The 18,595-nt window shown below is 38.4% G+C and overlaps 1 protein-coding gene across 1 annotated transcript; it reads right to left on the reverse strand.

The window, feature by feature from the left end:
* Positions 1–12,801: 12,801 nt before the first annotated feature.
* LOC138337436 (uncharacterized) lies at positions 12,802–13,948 on the reverse strand. The gene is made up of 3 exons (XM_069287346.1): positions 13,802–13,948; positions 12,930–13,377; positions 12,802–12,881 (listed from the first exon to the last, which is right to left on the reverse strand). The coding sequence occupies exons 1-3, from the start codon at positions 13,946–13,948 to the stop codon at positions 12,802–12,804; spliced, it is 675 nt and encodes a 224-aa protein (XP_069143447.1).
* Between the last annotated feature and the right edge of the window lie 4,647 nt (positions 13,949–18,595).

Here is an 18,595-nt window from a genome sequence, read left to right on the forward strand (position 1 = left end):
CAACCCCAACATTTACCAATATTTTAACCATAATGAACAAAATTTAATGCAGAAGACCCCAAACTTATTAATATAACCAATAAATAAGCTTCTAAAGTTTGTCAATTATCATCCCCAAAATCTGGAAGTCATCACACGAAGAATATCTACCCTATAATTTCTAAATCTAAGAGTATTTAATAAGCTAAAATAAGTAAACAGATGGTCCATGTCCGAACTTCAAGGACATCATGACGTAAATGAGAGAATCCAGTCCGAGCTAGGAACAATAGCTCACCCTGAAATCTGATATGCTGGGACTGGCAAGAGTTGCGGACGACTCGAAGTCGATGGCATGTTTGCTGCACTTCACAAATATCAAAGAAAAAAAATACAAGTAGGGGTCAGTACAACGAACACGTACTGATTAGCTATCATCGGCCAACTCAAAATAGAAAGCAATATATACTGAATAATAATATAAAATCAACCGCAATACTTAACAGGTGACAACAACAAGTACAAGAACCATTTGCAACAACATCAAGCGCACCTATGAGGACTCAAGCCTCCACAACATACTCATTTAGGAAAAAGGTTCTTTGAATTTGAGTATATAAACATAATTCAAGATTACTTCTCTTCATTTTTATTGTGTCGTAACGTGACACTCCGATCCATTATTAATACCGTGTCGGAATGTGACACTCCGATCCCCTAATACTACGTGTCGGAACGTGACACTCCGATCCCCTAATACTACATGTCGGAACATGACACTTCGATCCCCTACTAATACGTGTCGGAACGTGACACTCCGATCACCTACTACTACGTGTCGGAACGTGACACTCCGATCTATTTATGTCGTTGTTTTATTTCATCAAGCCTTCATTATTCAAGGCGTCATCTTAATAGAGGGAATTGAAGATTGAAGATTCAACAGTCTCATCATTCTAACCATCACAATTACACTGTCACAACATACAAACACACCATCAAGCATATAGAAGATTTGACAAACTACCCAATACATATCGATCTCTATTTAGAGTTTATCTATCATATAGAAATAAACCATAACCTACCTCCACCGAAGAATCGTGATCAAGCAAGCTACTTCCCAGTGCCTTTGCTTTCCTCTTCGTTCTCTCTCTCTCGCTCGTTCTCCCCTCTTCCTGTTCTTTTTATTTTTCTTCTGCAGATTCTTTTTCTTTTACCCTAATTATTATATAATCAATTATAAAAGATGATAAAAATAACCCACTATTTATTTCAAGGTTATCTCCTTTAACCCCCAAGTAAATAAATTATTAAACTTACCCCACTAATTTCATAATTATAATCATGAATAGTCCAAAACACCCCTTTAAAACTTTTAGCAGAAATCCGACCCAATTGGGGTTACGTAACTTGTGACCGCCCATCGTATCTATGACGGTCCGTCCTGCAGGTTCGTCACAAAGTTCAGAGAGTCAAATTCAGTAAAGAGGTTTGTGATGGTCCGTCGTATCTACGACGGTCCGTGCTGCAATTTCGTCGTGAAGTTTAGATAGTCGATCTCAGTACCCAGATTTCAGAGTTGAAGTGTTTTGGCACGAAGACGCCTGACGGACCGTCATGCTTATGAAAATTTGTCCTTCCTGTCGTCGAGGGTAATATGGAGAGCAGCAAAAGAAATTACACAACTATGGGACGACGGAGTCCATCATATTCTATCGTGACCAGGACGGTCCGTCGCGTGATCCGTCAACCCAATCAGTTTTTATCAAAATAATTCTACTGCTCGAACTGACTAAATAGGTTGTTACATTAAGTAAACCTCATAACTATAATCAAGATTCCATAATGTTTCAGTAAACTTTAAAAGATTTAAACAAAAAGAAGTTGAGTAAAGCACCGATAGACTACCAATGAGATTATGCCAACACATGGAAGCCTCATGAGATGAGGCTACCATTAAGGTGGATAAGTAGTCTCCGTATATCTCCTTTTCTTATAACTATGTTGCCAACATAGGAACTAGCTAGTGGATTCCATCTAAGAGATCTAGGTATGATGCTGTTTCACTTTGGCCGGCGAAGCCACCCCTTTTCGTTGTGGGGTAGACACTGGATTTCATGCTTAGCTCACATAATCTATGTCGGTTAAATGCTCAAAGAAAGTATTCGATTAAATTTAGAAATGAACCACCTATTTTCTGTGTGGAGAGAACACTTGACTTGGTTTCATTTTAGCAGGAGAACCATGCTTATCGGTATGGGGAAGACACTGGATTTCACGCTCATCTCGCATGATCTATGTCGGTTAAATGCTCAAAGAAAGTATTCGATTAACTTTAGCCGTGAACCACCTATTTTCGGTGTGGAGAGAACACTGGACTTGGTTTTACTTTAGCCACAGAACCACCCTTATCGGTGTGGGGAAGACACTGGATTTCATGTTTGCTCACATGATCTAGATTGACTTTGATCGATGAATCACCGCATTTCGGTATGGGGCAGACACTTGATATCATGATAGCTCGCATGATCTTAATGCTAAAGATTTCTTTAAGAATGTAAGAAAGAAATAAGAAGGAATTTAAATTTAAAGTGAGCTAATGACGCAAGAGATTAAGAATATCAACCATCAGTGTTTGATAAGAATGAAGGTTTCATCAAATAATGGGCATAGCCAATAACGACTTCTTTTATTGTGAAAATGATTAAAGCCAAATTAGATTGGCTTATGATGTCTGATTATAGTATACGCCTAATTATATCCAAATAACATTGGCTTATAATAATTTCTAATATTATGTAAAGAGTGACATAATAGGCATAACAAATCAAGATTTACTTAATAAGAATTCATGCCAAATTGTAGTTAAATCATTTCCTTATTCCTTCGGATTACTTAGTTAATTCATTTTAGGTATAGGGTTACAATGAATCATTGCACATATAAGTAAAACATAGGATCAAAGGAGATCATTAAATTACACGACAACAAGAAGAAACAAATTGAAAAACAAACTAAGTGTTGAAAAGGGACTCTTGGGTTAAGGAGGATCAAAATTCAAATTTTTTGCTCTACTTATTCTAAAATTATGTTCAGTATTCTAAGGTCTTATGTTCATACATAAAAATAAGTTTTGTGCTTTGAATTCATTAAAATATGTCATATTCATACAATAATTCACAAAGTATTAATTAGGAAAGTCTAGTGATGTAACTTTCCAGAAATGGCATGTCGTAATGTTTTTGTATGCATACACCCATACTTAGAACAAGTGTGTGTAAAAAACCTATACTATTACTATTTTATAAGCGGATGTCAGAGAGAATAGTGAAGACTTATTGAAACGATTTGGATCAACGATCTCCAATCTTTGGTAGGTCAAGTTGAGTTCGAGTATGCTATACCTATCATTCTAGCTTAGTACATTAGACATAGCTAGTGGATGTAGTCGTTAGCATTTCATTTGAGATGTTTTATTTGAAGCTTGTATTAAGGCCGTTTTGGCAAACAATTATGTTATATATTGTTCTTTCCATTTGAATGTTTCATAAATTATATATGGTTGTTTAGTTTGATCATTAAAATATTATTCTTGATAGTTATCATATGAAGTCTATGTATACTTCACTATGTGTTAAAAAGTTCCAAATTTTCCGCAAATTTTACAATATGATTGTGATGAAAGCCAAGAAGAGGCTTGTCTGCAACCTCTGAGAGGTTAAAGATGCCGGTTGTATTCAAATTCAAGAATTCGGGTCTGACAGGTACAGCCTTTACCAAACATGCACCTATTTAGAAAACAAGTCTATTTCATGATCTTGCATTACTTTCTCAATTAAGATGAATGTCTAACCTTAAGGAGTAAAGAGATAAGGGTAGCGGGACTTCATGACAGCTTCAGCCTCCCATGTTGCACCCTGAACAAGATGGTTCCTCCATAAAACTTTTACAGAGGCAACCTCCTTGTTTCTCAACTTCTTGACTTGGCTATTTAGGATCTCAACCGGAACCTCTTCATAGGAGAGGTTCTCATAAACTCTTAAACCTTCTATACGCAATATGGATACTGGGTCGCCTATGTATTTCTTGAGCATAGAAACATGAAACACCGAATGAACCGAAACTAGTTCACTAGGTAGTTTCAACTCATAGGCAACATTTCAAATTCGTTGTAAAACCTTATAGGGACCAACATACTGGTACTTTCATTCCCCTTTCTACTAGATCACATCAACCCTTTTATAGGTGAAGTCTTCTAGTCGACATAATCACCTATTTCAAACTCAAGATCTGTTCTTTTATTGTCGGCTTAAGACTTTTGCTAACTATAGTTTGACGTCCCGCCACAATTTTTGCCTAATTTCGCATCCGAAAAGGGGCAGATATTGTTCTAGAGGTTTGCGGAAGACTTTAGAACATTTTAGAACTCTCAAGAACGTTAAAGAAAGTCCCAATGTAGTATAGAATTCTCAGGAAACGAGACCAAAGTGTAAATACTTTAGGGACTTGTAAACTAAATATTAATCTGACTTAAGTCCCTAGGAAGTAGTATAAATAGAGGTACCCCACATTTGCCAAGGCACCAAGCAAAGTTGTAAGCAAATCTTCCAAAGTAATACAAGCCTTCTTAGAAAGTTCTCTTTTTCTCTTTCTAAGTATTTCTTTACATTTTCTTAGAGTAATGGAGTCTTTAAGTCTTACTTGAGCTTTCAAGATCGTGAAAGATTCGTGAGTAAGTTTTCAAGTGCTGCAGAAAGTATTAGCAAATGCTCTAAGTTCATCACAAAGTGGTATCAGTGCAGGTTTGATTATAAGAGAATGGCTACTGAAGGATACGTAAATGACGCTAGCACCACCAATGTCCGTATTGTTGGTATAAAGAAGAACCGAAAGTGGAATAAACATTGAAAGACTAACAAGGAAGTGCTGCTTGAGCACACACCTAGTGAGGTGCTAACATCTCACCCTTCCTCGACTGCCGACGTAAGTGACGAACAAATACACGAAGATGCCATAGACGTCACCGCCGGAGAAAATGGGTCACAAGGATGGAAGTGACAATACAAGCCGTCAAGATCTTAGGCCGGCGCATGAACGTGACTTACAACAAGTTCAAGACCCTTGAGGAGACCGAGAACATTCAGAAGGAGTTGGAGGGACGCCAGTGGTCCAGTTCGAGATGATGAAGGCCATAACTTTCTTGGAGTGTCGGCTCATGAAATTGCTTAAAACGAAGGAGACCATCACTTCGTTGGAGTGACAGCTGATGAAAGCGCTTTGCACGATCAAGACACTGAAGGACGAAGTTATAGCACTCAAGAAAGGCGTAGAGGTTGGAGGATGTGCATCACCTGAGCGTGGTACGGAGGCCAGAGTCGAGGCTCCCAAGCAACCTATATTAAAGGGCGTGCGTGACGCTCAAGAGGTTGAGAACTTTCTATGGCACTTCGAGAACTACTTCAAGTGTAGTCGGAAGAAAAGTGACGAGAACAAGATCAACATTGCCATGCTATACTTGTCTGAGATGGCTATGCTATGATTGAGACGCAAAGAGGCCAAGATGGGGGAAGGGTACGTGCACCATAAACACGTGGGAGCGATTCCGTGAAGAATTCAAGAAAGCCTTCTTCCTTAATAACGTCATGGATGAGGTTAAGCGCATGTTCCGAGAATTGAAGTAAAAGGGAAGAATTCAGGCATATGTGAAGGAGTTCACAACTCTAACTCTTCAAATTCCCAACCTCAGGGACGAATACATGCTATTCAACTTAATTGACGGACTGCAGAATTAGCCCAACACAGAGTTGGAACGGCGTTAGGAAAACACCATAGATGAAGCCATAACACAAGCCGAGTCCTTGACAGACTTCAAGCACGAGCGACATGACAAGGAGAGGGGAAAAGATACAAGAACTAGTCATGCTAAAGGTAGGGGAGACCGTGGCTGAGGCAAGGAAAAACAGGGACACCCCAAGCAGCACGACTTCTACAAACCGGATGGTAAGCGGTTTGGACGCCAGAACTACACAGAGAAGCAGGCAAAGTCTAGCAAAGGATATGGATGCTACACATGCGGAGGACCACACGACTATGCTAGGTTCCCCAAGTTGAAGAACCTTGGTGCCATCCTACGCGAATGGAAGAAGAATGACGTATAAGAGCAAGGGCAGGACGCGGGCACGATATAGTTAGGCATGGTCGGACTATGCGTTGCGATAGCCAAGCAAACCTAGAAGCCAGGAGATTTTAGAACGCAGTATGTAGACATCTCTGTTAATAGACGACCATCTCGTGCCATGGATGTCTCCGGAGCGGAAGTAAGCATTATGACCAAAAAGGTGGTAGAGAGCTTAGGGTTGAACTTTGTTCAAGCAACACCGCCTCAAGACAATAAACACCTTGCTGACTCCCATTTGCGGGGTCTTTTAGGGAGTAAGTATCACGCTAGGAAAGTGGAAAGGTAAAACAAACTTTATCATCGCTCTTTTAGGAATATATGATATCATCCTCTAGCAAGAGTTCTTTCAGCGTTGCCACACAATGATCGACCCCTAAATCCAACAACTCATGGTCATGAATCGGGAAGGTTCATGCATGGTAACTCTAGTTAAGGTTCCAAAGAAAGAAGGACATGCCCACTTATCAACTATATAGATTTTGAAGGGCCAAAAAAAGGGGGAACTGACTTTCCTAGCTTCCATTGCATGTATAGAAGAAGACCATAGTGCTATAGAGTACTTGCCACCGATAATAGAAACTGTCCTTGAAGAGAACAAGGCCGTGATGCCGGATGAGCTACCGAATACTTTACCTCTAAGGCGAAAGGTAGATCACAAGATAGAGTTATAGGTTGGAGCCAAGCCACCCGCACATGCACAGTACGACATGGCTCCACCTGAGTTAGAGGAGCTAAGGAAGCAGCTGAAGGAGTTCCTCGAGGCCGTTCACATTAATCTATCCAAGGCACCTTATGGCACGCCAATGCTCTTCCAGAAAAAGAAAGACGAGTCGTTATGTTTATGCATCGACTATCGAGAGCTTAATAAGGTAACAATCAAGAACAAATATCTGATCCCGCTGATTGCAGACTTATTTGATCATCTTTGACAGGCCAAGTACTTCACCATGATGGATCTAAAGAAAGGATACTACCTAGTGTGCATCGCCGAGAGAGATGAGCCAAAGACAGCGTGCGTGACTAGATATGGAGCATATGAGTGGTTGATAATGCCTTTCGTCTTAACCAACACACCCGCCACCTTTTGCACGCTGATGAATGAGATCCTTCATCCTTAATTGGACCAGTACGTGGTGGTATACTTTGATGACATAATCATCTATAGCAACACCTTGGAGGAACACGTGGAGCACTTGAGGAAAGACTTCTAAATATTATGAGGGAACCAACTTTATATAAAGCTGGAGAAGTGCAAGTTCGCCAAGCCCAAGGTGCACTTCTTAGGCCATGTTATTAGCCAAGGCGAACTCTGGATGGACGAAGCAAAGATTAGGGTAATGCAAGAGTGGTTGGTGCTCACGATGGTGACCACACTGCGATCACTCCTTGGACTTGCAATCTACTACCTTAGGTTCATCAATGGTTACTCTTCTAAAGCCACCTCAATAACCGAGTTGTTAAAAAATAATAAGCCGTGGGTGCGGATCAAGAAGTGCCAAAGAGAAATTGCAGGTTTCGAGACTGCGGTAAAGGAAGAACTGGCCAAACTTCTCAACGATCTTCGAAATTCATAAGGATGCCTTAGACTTTGCCATTAGGGGAGTCTTAATGCATGATAGACACCCAATAACATTCGAAAACCGCAAACTAAATGAGTTTGATTAACGGTACACGGTGTAAGAGAAAGAGATGACGACTATTGTACATTTTCTACGCACATGGAGACACTACTTACTAGGGTCAAAGTTCGTGGTCAAGACCGACAATGTTGCCACTAGCTACTTCCAGTCTCAAAAGAAGATCACCCCAAAGCAAGCTAGATTGCAAGATTTTCTAGCAGAATTCGATTACGTCAAGGAGTACAAGCAAGGAAAAGGCAATGTCATGGTCGACACACTAGAAGGAAGGATGATCTTGCTTCCATCACTAAATCTTATTGTGACATTCAATACGCAGTCATGGATGGCATGCAACACTATCCGAAGGACAAGAAGCTAATGGAGTTGGGTGCCCAAGGCAAAACATGGCGCTTTAAGGTACAAAATGGATTCTTGCTCACTACCGGTCGGAGGTTTTATGTACTCAAGTTTGGATCTATCAGGAGGAGTATCATAAAAGAAAGCCACAACACACTTTGGATTGGGCATCCAGAGTATCAACGTACGAGGGCGCTGTTCGAGGCTTTTTACATCAGGCCACACATGCGGGATGACATCGAGTGCTATGCAAAGACTTTTCTTGTGTGCCAACAAGATAAGGTGGAGCAAAGACAACCAGGAGGGTTACTAGAGCACTCCCGTAGAATTATGCCCATGAGAGAGTGTGACCATGGACTTCATCACTTTGTTGCCGAAGTCCGACGAGTTTGGTTTGATCATGGTCGGGGTAGACAGGTTTTTAAAGTATGCTACATTCATCCCTGCCACAGCAGGTTGCACCGCAAAGGAAGCTGCTCGATTATTCTTCAAGAATGCGGTCAAATATTGGGGGCTGCCGAGACATATCATCAGCGACCCGAACCTCCGCTTTACCGGGAAATTTTGGAGAGAGTTGTTTGAATTTTTTTGGCACAGAGCTTTATTTTTCAACAAGTTTCCACCCACAAACTGACGGCCAGACCAAACGCGTCAACGCCCTATTGAAGTGCTATCTGAGGAACTATGTCAGTGCTCATCAAAAGGATTGGGACAATCTCCAAGATATGGCATAATTTTCTTATAATTTTTAGAGGAGTGAATCCACAGGGCGCACACCATTCGAGTTGGCGACAGTCCAACAACCCCAAACTCCACATTAATTGGCAACTACGTATAAGGGAAACAGTTTGGGTGCTAACCATCTTGCCAAGGGATTGGAGAAGCATCTTGACACTGCCAAGTCCTACTTAGACAAAGAAACTAAGAAGATAAAAAAGTTTGCCGACCGCAAGCATCATCCATAGACTACAAAGTAGGCGACATGGTCTTTGTGAAATTCAATCCAAGACAGTTTAAAGCACTAAGAGGTGTCCATCAAAACATAGTGCACAAATATGAGGGACCGTTCAAAATCGTTGCAAAGATAGGCAAAATTTCGTACAAGTTGGAGTTACCTCCACACTTAAAGATCAACCTGGTGTTTCATGCAAGTGTCCTCAAGCCGTACCATGAAGCCAAGGACGATCCTAGCCGGAACCAATCAAAAATGGGCAATCATTACTATCACCACCTCACACGATCAAGATATTGAAGCCATCATGGATTATCAAGCCAAACAAAATTGATGTCAACAAGCCACCGCCATGTTCTTCATGCATTGGAAGGGACAAACTCCAGAAGAGGCCATTAGGGAGAAATATGAAGATTTGTGGAAGTTCAACGACTAAGTCCAGGAGTTTTTACAGCAATGCGTTGCGGTCGCCGCATCATCAGGTGGGGGAGCGTGTGATGTCCCGCCACAATTTCCGCCTAATTCCGCATCTTAAAAGGTGCTAATATGGTTCTAGAGGTTTGAGGAAGACTCTTGAACATTTTTGAACTCTCAAGAAGGCTAAAGAAGGTCCTAAGGTATTATAAAATTCTCTAGAAATGGGACCAAAATGTAAATACTTTAGGTACTTGTAAAGTAAATACTAATTGTACTTTAGTCCCTAGAAAGTAGTATTAATAGAGGTGCCTGTCATTTGTAAAGACACTAAGCAAAGTTGTAAGCAAATCTTCCAAAGTAATACAAGTCTTCTAAAGTTCTTTTTTGTTCTTTCTAAGTCTTTCTTTCCATTCTCTTAGCATTCCGAGTCTTAAAGGCTTACTTGAGCTTATCAGATTTTGAAAGATTCGTGACTAAGTTGTCAAGTGCCGCACGGAGTCTTAGCAAGTACTCTAAGTCCGTGACACTAGGCTTACCTAAATCTGTCCTTTATGATCTGAACCTTTTCTATACATTCGTAGATAATCTTTGGACCAAGCAGTGAGGACTCACCACCTCAAGCCATCCAATCGGAGATCTACACCTTCTACCATATAGAGCTTCAAACGGTGCCATGGAGATAGTCGAATGATAGCCATTGTTGTAAGAAAACTTAATTAAAGGTAAGTGATCATCCCAACTTCCTTTGAATTAAATGGCACATTCTCTTATCATGTCCTCACTGGTCTAAATATTACATTCCGCTTGACCATCAATCTAAGGATGAAAAGCGGTACTAATTTCACTTGAGTACCTAAACCCTTTTGAAAACCCTTCCAAAAATAAGAAGTAAATTGGGAAACTCTATCTTAAATGATGGACAAAGGAATCCAATGAAGACCCACAATCTCTTTAATGTAGATCCTTGCATAGTCTTTAGCTGTGTAAGTGGACTTAACATGAATAAAATGGGCAGATTTGGTCAAATCAACAACAATAACCATATAAAATCATTTTCCTTTCGGGTTAGAGGCAACGTAACAACAAAGTCCATTTTGATGGCTTCCCACTTCTACGTAGGAACATCCATGATATGGGTTAACCCACCAGGTTTGAGATGCTTAGCTTTAACTTGTTGGCAGTTTTGACACTTAGTAACAAACTCTGCTTTGTCCTTCTTTAAACCACCCCACCAATTGACCTCTCTAAGGTCATGATACATTTTGGTGGCAACAATATGTATAGAATAACGAGAACCATGAGCATCTTCTAGAATTCGATTTCTCAAATCCTTAAAATAGGGAACCCATAATCTCCCATGTTACCAAGAACACCATTCCCCCCTTGGAAGAATGACTCATTGAGCTTACTAAATACCGATTTCTTCAACTCCATCAATAGAGGATGAAGGTGTTGCTTAGATTTCACCTCCACAACTAATGATGAGTCGAAGTTAAGATGCATCATGAAAGCACCATTTGAAGAATCTTCTAACCGCACAACTAAGCGAGCAACCTATGAACATCTTTCACATGTTCTTTCTTCTCTTCCTCCACATGGTACACACTAACGATAGTCATTCGACTAAGAGCATCCTAAACCACATTCACTTTGATGGGGTGATAAAGAACACTCATGTCATAATACTTCAACATTTCTAACATTCTCTTATGGTCGAGGTTCAACTCCGTTTGTGTAAACACATGTTGAAGAATTTTATTGCAAGTAAACACATCAACATGCACACCGTATAAATAATGCCTCCATATTTTGAAGGCAAAACTACAACCGCTAACTTAAGATCATGAATTGAGTAATTCTCATGAACTTTGAGTTGCCTGGAAGAATATGCAATCACCTTGACATGTTGATAGAAGACACATCACAAGCCCACTCGGAAAGAATCACAATACACTACAAGCCTTCATCGCCCTCCGGTAATGTAAAAATCGGAGCGGAGGTAAGATTATCGTTCAACTCTTGAAAACCTTTCTCACAAGATTTCGACTACTCAAACATCACCTTCTTTTGGGTCAACGTTGTTAAAACAGAAGCAATGGATGAAAATCCATCAACAAATCTTCTATAGTAGCCGGCTAGACCCAAGAAATTCCTTATGTATGTGGGAGTCAAAGGTCTAGGCCAATTTTTTACCGTATCCTTCTTCTTCGGATCAACCTCTTCACCATCACCAAAGATAATATGTCCAAGTAAAGCAACCAACCATAACCAAAATTCTCTCTTTCTAAATTTGGCACTAATTTGGTGTTCTTTTAGGACTTTCAAGACTAATCTCAAGTGACTCTCATGCGCATCTTCATTCTTGGAGTATATCAAAATATCATCATAAACACAATCACAAATGAGTCAAGGTAATCTTCGAACACTCTATTCATTATGTCCATGAACGTCGTCGTGTCATTGGTTAACCCAAAAGACGTAACTACGAATTCATAGTGATCATACCTAGTTTGGAAAGCTGTTTTGGGAATGTCTTCACCTCTCACCTTAATTTGGTGATATCCCGACCTTAAGTCAATCTTGGAAATATAAAAAGCACCATGCAGTTGATCACATATATCATCAATCCTAGAAATAGGATACACGTTATTTATGGTGACCTTATTGAGTTGGCGATAATCAATGCACATTCTAAGGGACCCATCCTTCTTCTTAAACAAGACCGGAGCACCCAATGGAGAAATACTAGGTTTGATGAAACCCTTGTCTAGTAAATCTTTTAGTTGGAGCTTCAACAATTTTAGTTCAGCCGTAGCGATCCTATTTGAAGGAACTGAAATGGGATTTGTATCCGGTAACAAATCAATGCCAAAGTCAATTTCCCGTTCGGGAGGAACTCGTGTAAGGTTATTACGAAAAATTTCTGGGAATTCTCTCACTAGAGGGACAGTCTCAATATAATGAGTTTCACATTCTAGGTCCTTAACTCTAACCACATGGTATAAAAAACCCTTGGCTATCATCTTACAAGCCTTAAAAAAAAATTTCACCCCTTGGCACATAATTTCCCCCTTAAACACTTGAATAGGTTCATTAGGGAATTGAAGTTTCACTAACCTTTTTCTATAATGTATGGAAGAAAAACAATTATAAAGCCAATGCATACCCAAGATGATATCAACATCAAACATGTCAAGTACTATCGAATCAGAAAGAGTAAATTTATTGGGAAGCATAAAAGGACATTTCCTATAGAGTCTTTTTGCAACTATAGTGTCACCCATTGGGTTACAAACTTAAAAGGGTTCAATCAGAACATCGGGAAGTACATCAAACTTCCTAGCTACCAAAGGCGTGACAAAAGAAAGAGTAGCACCTGGATCAAGAAATGCATAGACATTAACAGAAAAAACTTGTAACATACCTGTCATAACGTCTGGAGAGCTTTCTTGTTCACCCCTAGCCTTGAGCGCATAGAAACGTTTCCTTTTTTGAGATTCAAAATTAGAACCGCTTGGTTTAAAATGACCATTCCACTTTCCTTTGATTCTCACATTAGGGCCATCTTTCACCATATGGCCACCCTTTCCATAAGTATAGCAACAATTAGTCCCAACAAGACATTCACTTACATGTTTCTTACCACAAGTTGGTCTCTCTTTTGGTGGATCAACATTTCTTTCCTTTTGATGTGTAGGATTAGAACCTCTATCATTAATATTCTTGGAGAAATTAGAAGGAACCTTATTTGAAAACCTCTTCTTAAACTTAGGCTTGTCTTGAACATCAAGCCTACTCTTTGAAGAACCACTTCCAAATGACTTTTCGCTCTTAGCTTCTCTATTACTCTTCATTAGACAAATTTCATCAACCTGTTGTGCATCAAACATCAACCTAGAAAGATCCATATTGTCATGAAGCATGGCCACATGAAATTTTTCTTTCAACTTCTTCGGACACATCAGTTACAAAATAGCTCATTTCATCCCTAGAATTAGAAACGAAAGAAGAAGCATATTTGGACAACTTAATGAATTTCAAGGATTATTACTTGACACTCATACCTCCTTCATTAAGGTTAATGAACTTCTCTAACTTAGCTTATCTTTGCTCCCTTGGAAAGAATTAATAAAGAAATTCCTTTTTGAAGATCTCCTAAGTCACGGGACAACCTCCTAAATCCCTACTATCCTTCCACTGATTGTACCATGTCTGAGCAACATCCTTAAGATGATATGCAACAAACTCAACTTTCTCAGTAGTACTCACACCCATATCAAACAAAATCTTTTATACCTCATCAGGGAAATCTTGGGGGTCTTTATCAACTTTTGATCCAATGTACATAAAAGGATTCATCCTCCTAAAGTCTCTCAAATGGTTAGCCATAGTACTAGCATGTTGGTTCTCATGAGGTGCAACCTCCCTTCTAGCTTGTGCCATAATTTCCTGAGCTTTGGTGGTGATGTCTTAGGCCATTTGGAATAGGGCTGCCCTAACCTCACCATCTTTCATAGCCGGAGGATTCACCGGAACTTGATCATTTGCAGTAGCTTTCACATGATGAACATTTTGATTGCCTTGGGGAGTAGATCCCGCATTCACAATATTTTCGTACACTTCTTGCGGTTGTCCCTCTTCTGTTAATTGTCTATAACTACAAGAAAGACATTGGATGCCAAATGACACATAATGTCAAAACTCTAAAAGCACAACATAAAAGTATCAAGAAAATAGAAGTTTCCTAGTAATCACATAAAGATGTTTAACATTATACTCTAATACTAACCTTGTCAGACCCGGAGCGTATTCCCCAGATTAGACCGGTGTCGTCGTCTTCTCAGAGGACTCAGATAAGCCTTAACATTAGTTATAACATGTGATCAGTAATAATTAAAGAAAATTAAAACTTTACATTCTACTTGAGTATATTTAGACTTCATACTTATCATTCATAAATCATACTATATTTTAAGAATGTTGTCTCACATATATAAAAACATCTAAATAGTGCAAAATTGGACTTAGCCTATACATAATCAATATGCCATATAGGCCTTAATACAAAAAAATCTAAAGAAACATGCTGGAAATAGGATATTCCTAATATCTAATAAAGTCTTCATAAGTTAAGATGTAATTCATAGAATCTCGAACATAAAGACCTACCAAGACTTGGAGAAGGAGTTTCAATCTTCTTCAAATCGACCTCCTCATACTTCAATGGTCGGAACCTATAGTTGTAGTAATATAAAGTGATGGGGTTAGTACGCCACATGTACTAAGTATGGGTATATGCACATAAAATTTAAGGACATGCATAAAAAAAGATCATTTATCATATCTTTAGAAACATGCTAAGTCATATGAATGTCTTCAATGCACACACCATATAACATATACAAGTTAAGGATTCAATCAACATAAAGAACGATCATAAGCAAAGGCATATTATCATAGAGTCATATTAACTTTTCATATCAATAGATAACGTAACATATCATAAAATGCACTTACAAATGATCCAATCTCCAACCTACAAGTGCAATGGTCATGTGAATCCCCATAAACCCACACGACCAAGTACATTATATAGGAGACCGTGAGTAAAGACTTGCTTCCTATAACTTTTAGAATAAGTAGTCGTCACTTCATTTAATAATATAAACCAATAACATATTAATCATTAAGACCAACATCACATAAGACTAACATCATGTATCATAAAAATATATCTTTCATGCTATGAAACTACATAAGAACAATCTCCTAGGACTTCCCTTCGAGCCAACTTGTGCAATTTCTAGGTTGAGTCCCATACCCCTTCCTACTAAGTGGACTACCCATGTAACCCTAGTAAATGTTAATTTACTTTTCCTTCATTTTCCATGAGGGAAAATTTGCCTTAACAAACATAGACCATGTGAACTAAATATGGAATCCGGTGTCATAAAGCCGAGAAGGTGGTCTACTGGTTAAAGTACAACCAAACATGACATAGTTTTTCTAAGTGGATCCACTAGTTAGTATCCTATGGTTGAAACATACTTCAATAACTACAATATATATTAAATACCCATAGTTCCACATTAGATGGCAGCCTATATCTCATGAGATTCATTGTTAAACTACCTTCAAACTAGGGATGGGACATATCTCATATCTAGTTCATTAGTTTTTAGCTTAAGTCCCTTTCTTAAATAAACTTTAAGTTTTCGTTTTATGATAACTTATCATAGGTCATAGGAGTTTAACTCCTTATTTGAACTTGTTCATGCGCTCTCTAGGATTAGATAAGAATTTCCTTTCATTGTAACCCTTTGTTTATGAGATTAACATAACATAGTCATCCTCTGTAAAGTACAAGGAGATATCGTAACTTGCATTTTTCATGTTCTTTTCATGATTACACAAATAACATGTTCATAGCCCAGCATATGCACATAACAACATCAGAAATGCTTCCATAACATAGTGTCATGAACTATAGGCTAACATAATCATTATAGAGTAATTACAACTTTAGAAGATTTACCTCTAGCTTCCAAGAACCTTGTTCAAGAACGTACTTTCATGTTATAAAATTCATAACCATGACATAGTTAAATACTCAATATAAAAATAAAGAACAACTATTAAAATCATATACAAGATCAATGCATTATGTAGGGTAAAGGAGAAGGGTTATTTAAGAGTTCATTCTAGTCTTAGATTCGTACGTTTTCATATTCTTAAATAGTAGAAACAATCATATGAAACCATCATGTGATAAGTACATGCTTCAAACGAAATTAAAACATAAATAACAACATATTCATCAAATCTTTTGGAATAGACCATAAAAACACTTACTTTTCATTAAAAATCATAAATGTAGGGTTAGGAAAAAAATCCGTTTCATAGAGTAAAAACCCTAGTATTCGAAGTTCTTGAAAACGTATCTTTGAAGGACCTCTTGAGGAAAGGAATCCCAAGAGTGAAAAACCAAATCTTATAGATGATGAATTGACGAAAACTGGTTGAAAAACATGAGGTCTTCGTCTTGTTCCTTAAGCTTTTCTTGTTCTTTAATGGGTTTGGAGAAAAGAGAGCGTTCTCGAGACAATGAGAGAAATTTCGTTTTATCTTATTTGAGACATGTAAAAATTGACTAAAACTGACCTATTATCAATATATAGTTATCCTATGAATTACCCAAAAGAATCTCCACTTAAATGGTTCTTTTCAATATATTAAATTACCAAAAATACGACTCTAACGATTCTGTAAAGTAGCTGCACGTCACGGGGCCAAATCCCATCATTTTTATTGAATGTTGAGTTGAGGAAGTGAGGTCCATGTTAGCCTCGCATCGTGAGGTTGCCTCTCAAATGTTGAGCCAGAACAACTCGCGACAGACGCGCGTAGCACGCCATGACTCCACTTCTTCCTTCTCGCAGGCTGCCAGGAAGCCTGCCCACTCATGTTTGGGTCCTCCCCAAGGACCCTCTGTTGTCCTTGGGGTGTCGTTACGAGATGTTTTGACCTGTTTTACTACATACTACCTATCCAATGTCACTTTAAAAGTTTTTGACTTCATTTTACCCTTTGAAACCTTCACCAAACATAGGGACATCAAGTAGTTTGAATTAGCTAGTTTCTCGAACGTCAAATTCTTTGTTAATCGTCTTGGCTCTAACTTTTTCCAAGTGTTTTTATTACATAAATATTGGTTTGGAAACATAATTTTAAGAATTATTTAATATATTAAGCTCTAGTCTAAGTCATGATATTTTCCGGAATGTTACAACTTCCCATGTATAATCACTTTGTGCTAGCCTTCGTTCTCATAGATTAGTTCAATAAAAGCAGTACATAAAAATGTTCCATATCTAATTCACAACCCAAACACATTATAGATTACCAATGTGTTCCCCTAGGGTTGCCTTCCAATAGTCAAGAGAATAGCTTAATAATTTTCATAAGGAAGACTTCATGCCGTTCTATACAAACAATCCCTAAGTCACCATTCGCACAAGAAGGATACCATTACGACTTTCGACTTCAAGGATATCATAACCTTACAACTTTGTTGAAGGCTCCACACAAGAGACCCTCTTAGAAACATTCAAGGTAACATGTCATTCGTACAGACAAGAATAAGAAGCTCTAGCATCCTAATCAAGAAGTCATATTCTCATTATACATGTATCCAGTAAGGGACACAAGTGTACAAAAACAACACACAACATACTTCTCATAACAAAAGATCAACTAAGCATACTTAATAGTAATCCTACACACTTCTATAATATCATCAATATAACCATGATAAGGCTCACATAGCCAATTAGGAAAAATCATTCATCAACTCTAAGACTACATAAATAATGACATAGTCATAGTCTAACATGATCACCTAACGCGAAGAGAATAACACACACTTAAACATTACTCACATGTAGATAGATATTATCATATGTCACATAAATCAACCACAAAAATCATCAAAATATATCAAGTAATTTCCCACAAACCATAATCATTATAATACATAAAGTAACGCCAATGAGGCAACACAATTCATGAGTAAAGCACATAGCATATAACATTCCATAAAGTTAAATTGTCTATTGACGAGCCTAATAGATTTTCAGGATAGGTATTGGGGGTACATAGGTATCCCAATGCCCAATATTGAGTAATATTGGGCATATTGGAGAATATTGGCTTAAGGATGTTAGCCGATTTCTATGACATAACAAATTTTAAAGTACACCTTAATGATAAAATTCCCCAATCAAAGCTTGTTGTACCTTTAATGAAGACCCTAAGATAAATTTTTCCTTTAAAGCTACACATTTGGTACGAGGCATGTAAGTGTCAAGCCTAGGTACCATTGTACATAATCATTTAAAATGACTATGTAGATTAAGCAGTGCCCAAGGACATAGTGTGAATCCTTCAAAAATAAGTGAACTTACCATATTTCAATGTTAGGGAAAATACACGGCAACACATGTGGGAGATTATGTGCTACCAACGCCAAGAGACTAGACCAAACCAAGTCAGTTAGGGTGGTTAGGGGTAGACGTGTAGGATCACATGGGG

This window comes from Solanum lycopersicum, chromosome 7, assembly GCF_036512215.1.
Source record: "Solanum lycopersicum chromosome 7, SLM_r2.1".
NCBI classification, from domain to species: Eukaryota; Viridiplantae; Streptophyta; class Magnoliopsida; order Solanales; family Solanaceae; genus Solanum; species Solanum lycopersicum.

Coding starts and splice junctions, on each gene's coding strand:
- LOC138337436 (XM_069287346.1), bottom strand. CDS start 13,948: ATGGCACAAGCTAGAAGGGAGGTTGCACCTCATGAGAACCAACATGCT. Junction 13,378..13,801: donor CCCAAGATTTCCCTGATGAG/GTATAAAAGATT, acceptor GATGCACAACAG/GTTGATGAAATTTGTCTAAT. Junction 12,882..12,929: donor CTCTCCAGACGTTATGACAG/GTATGTTACAAG, acceptor TTCTTGATCCAG/GTGCTACTCTTTCTTTTGTC.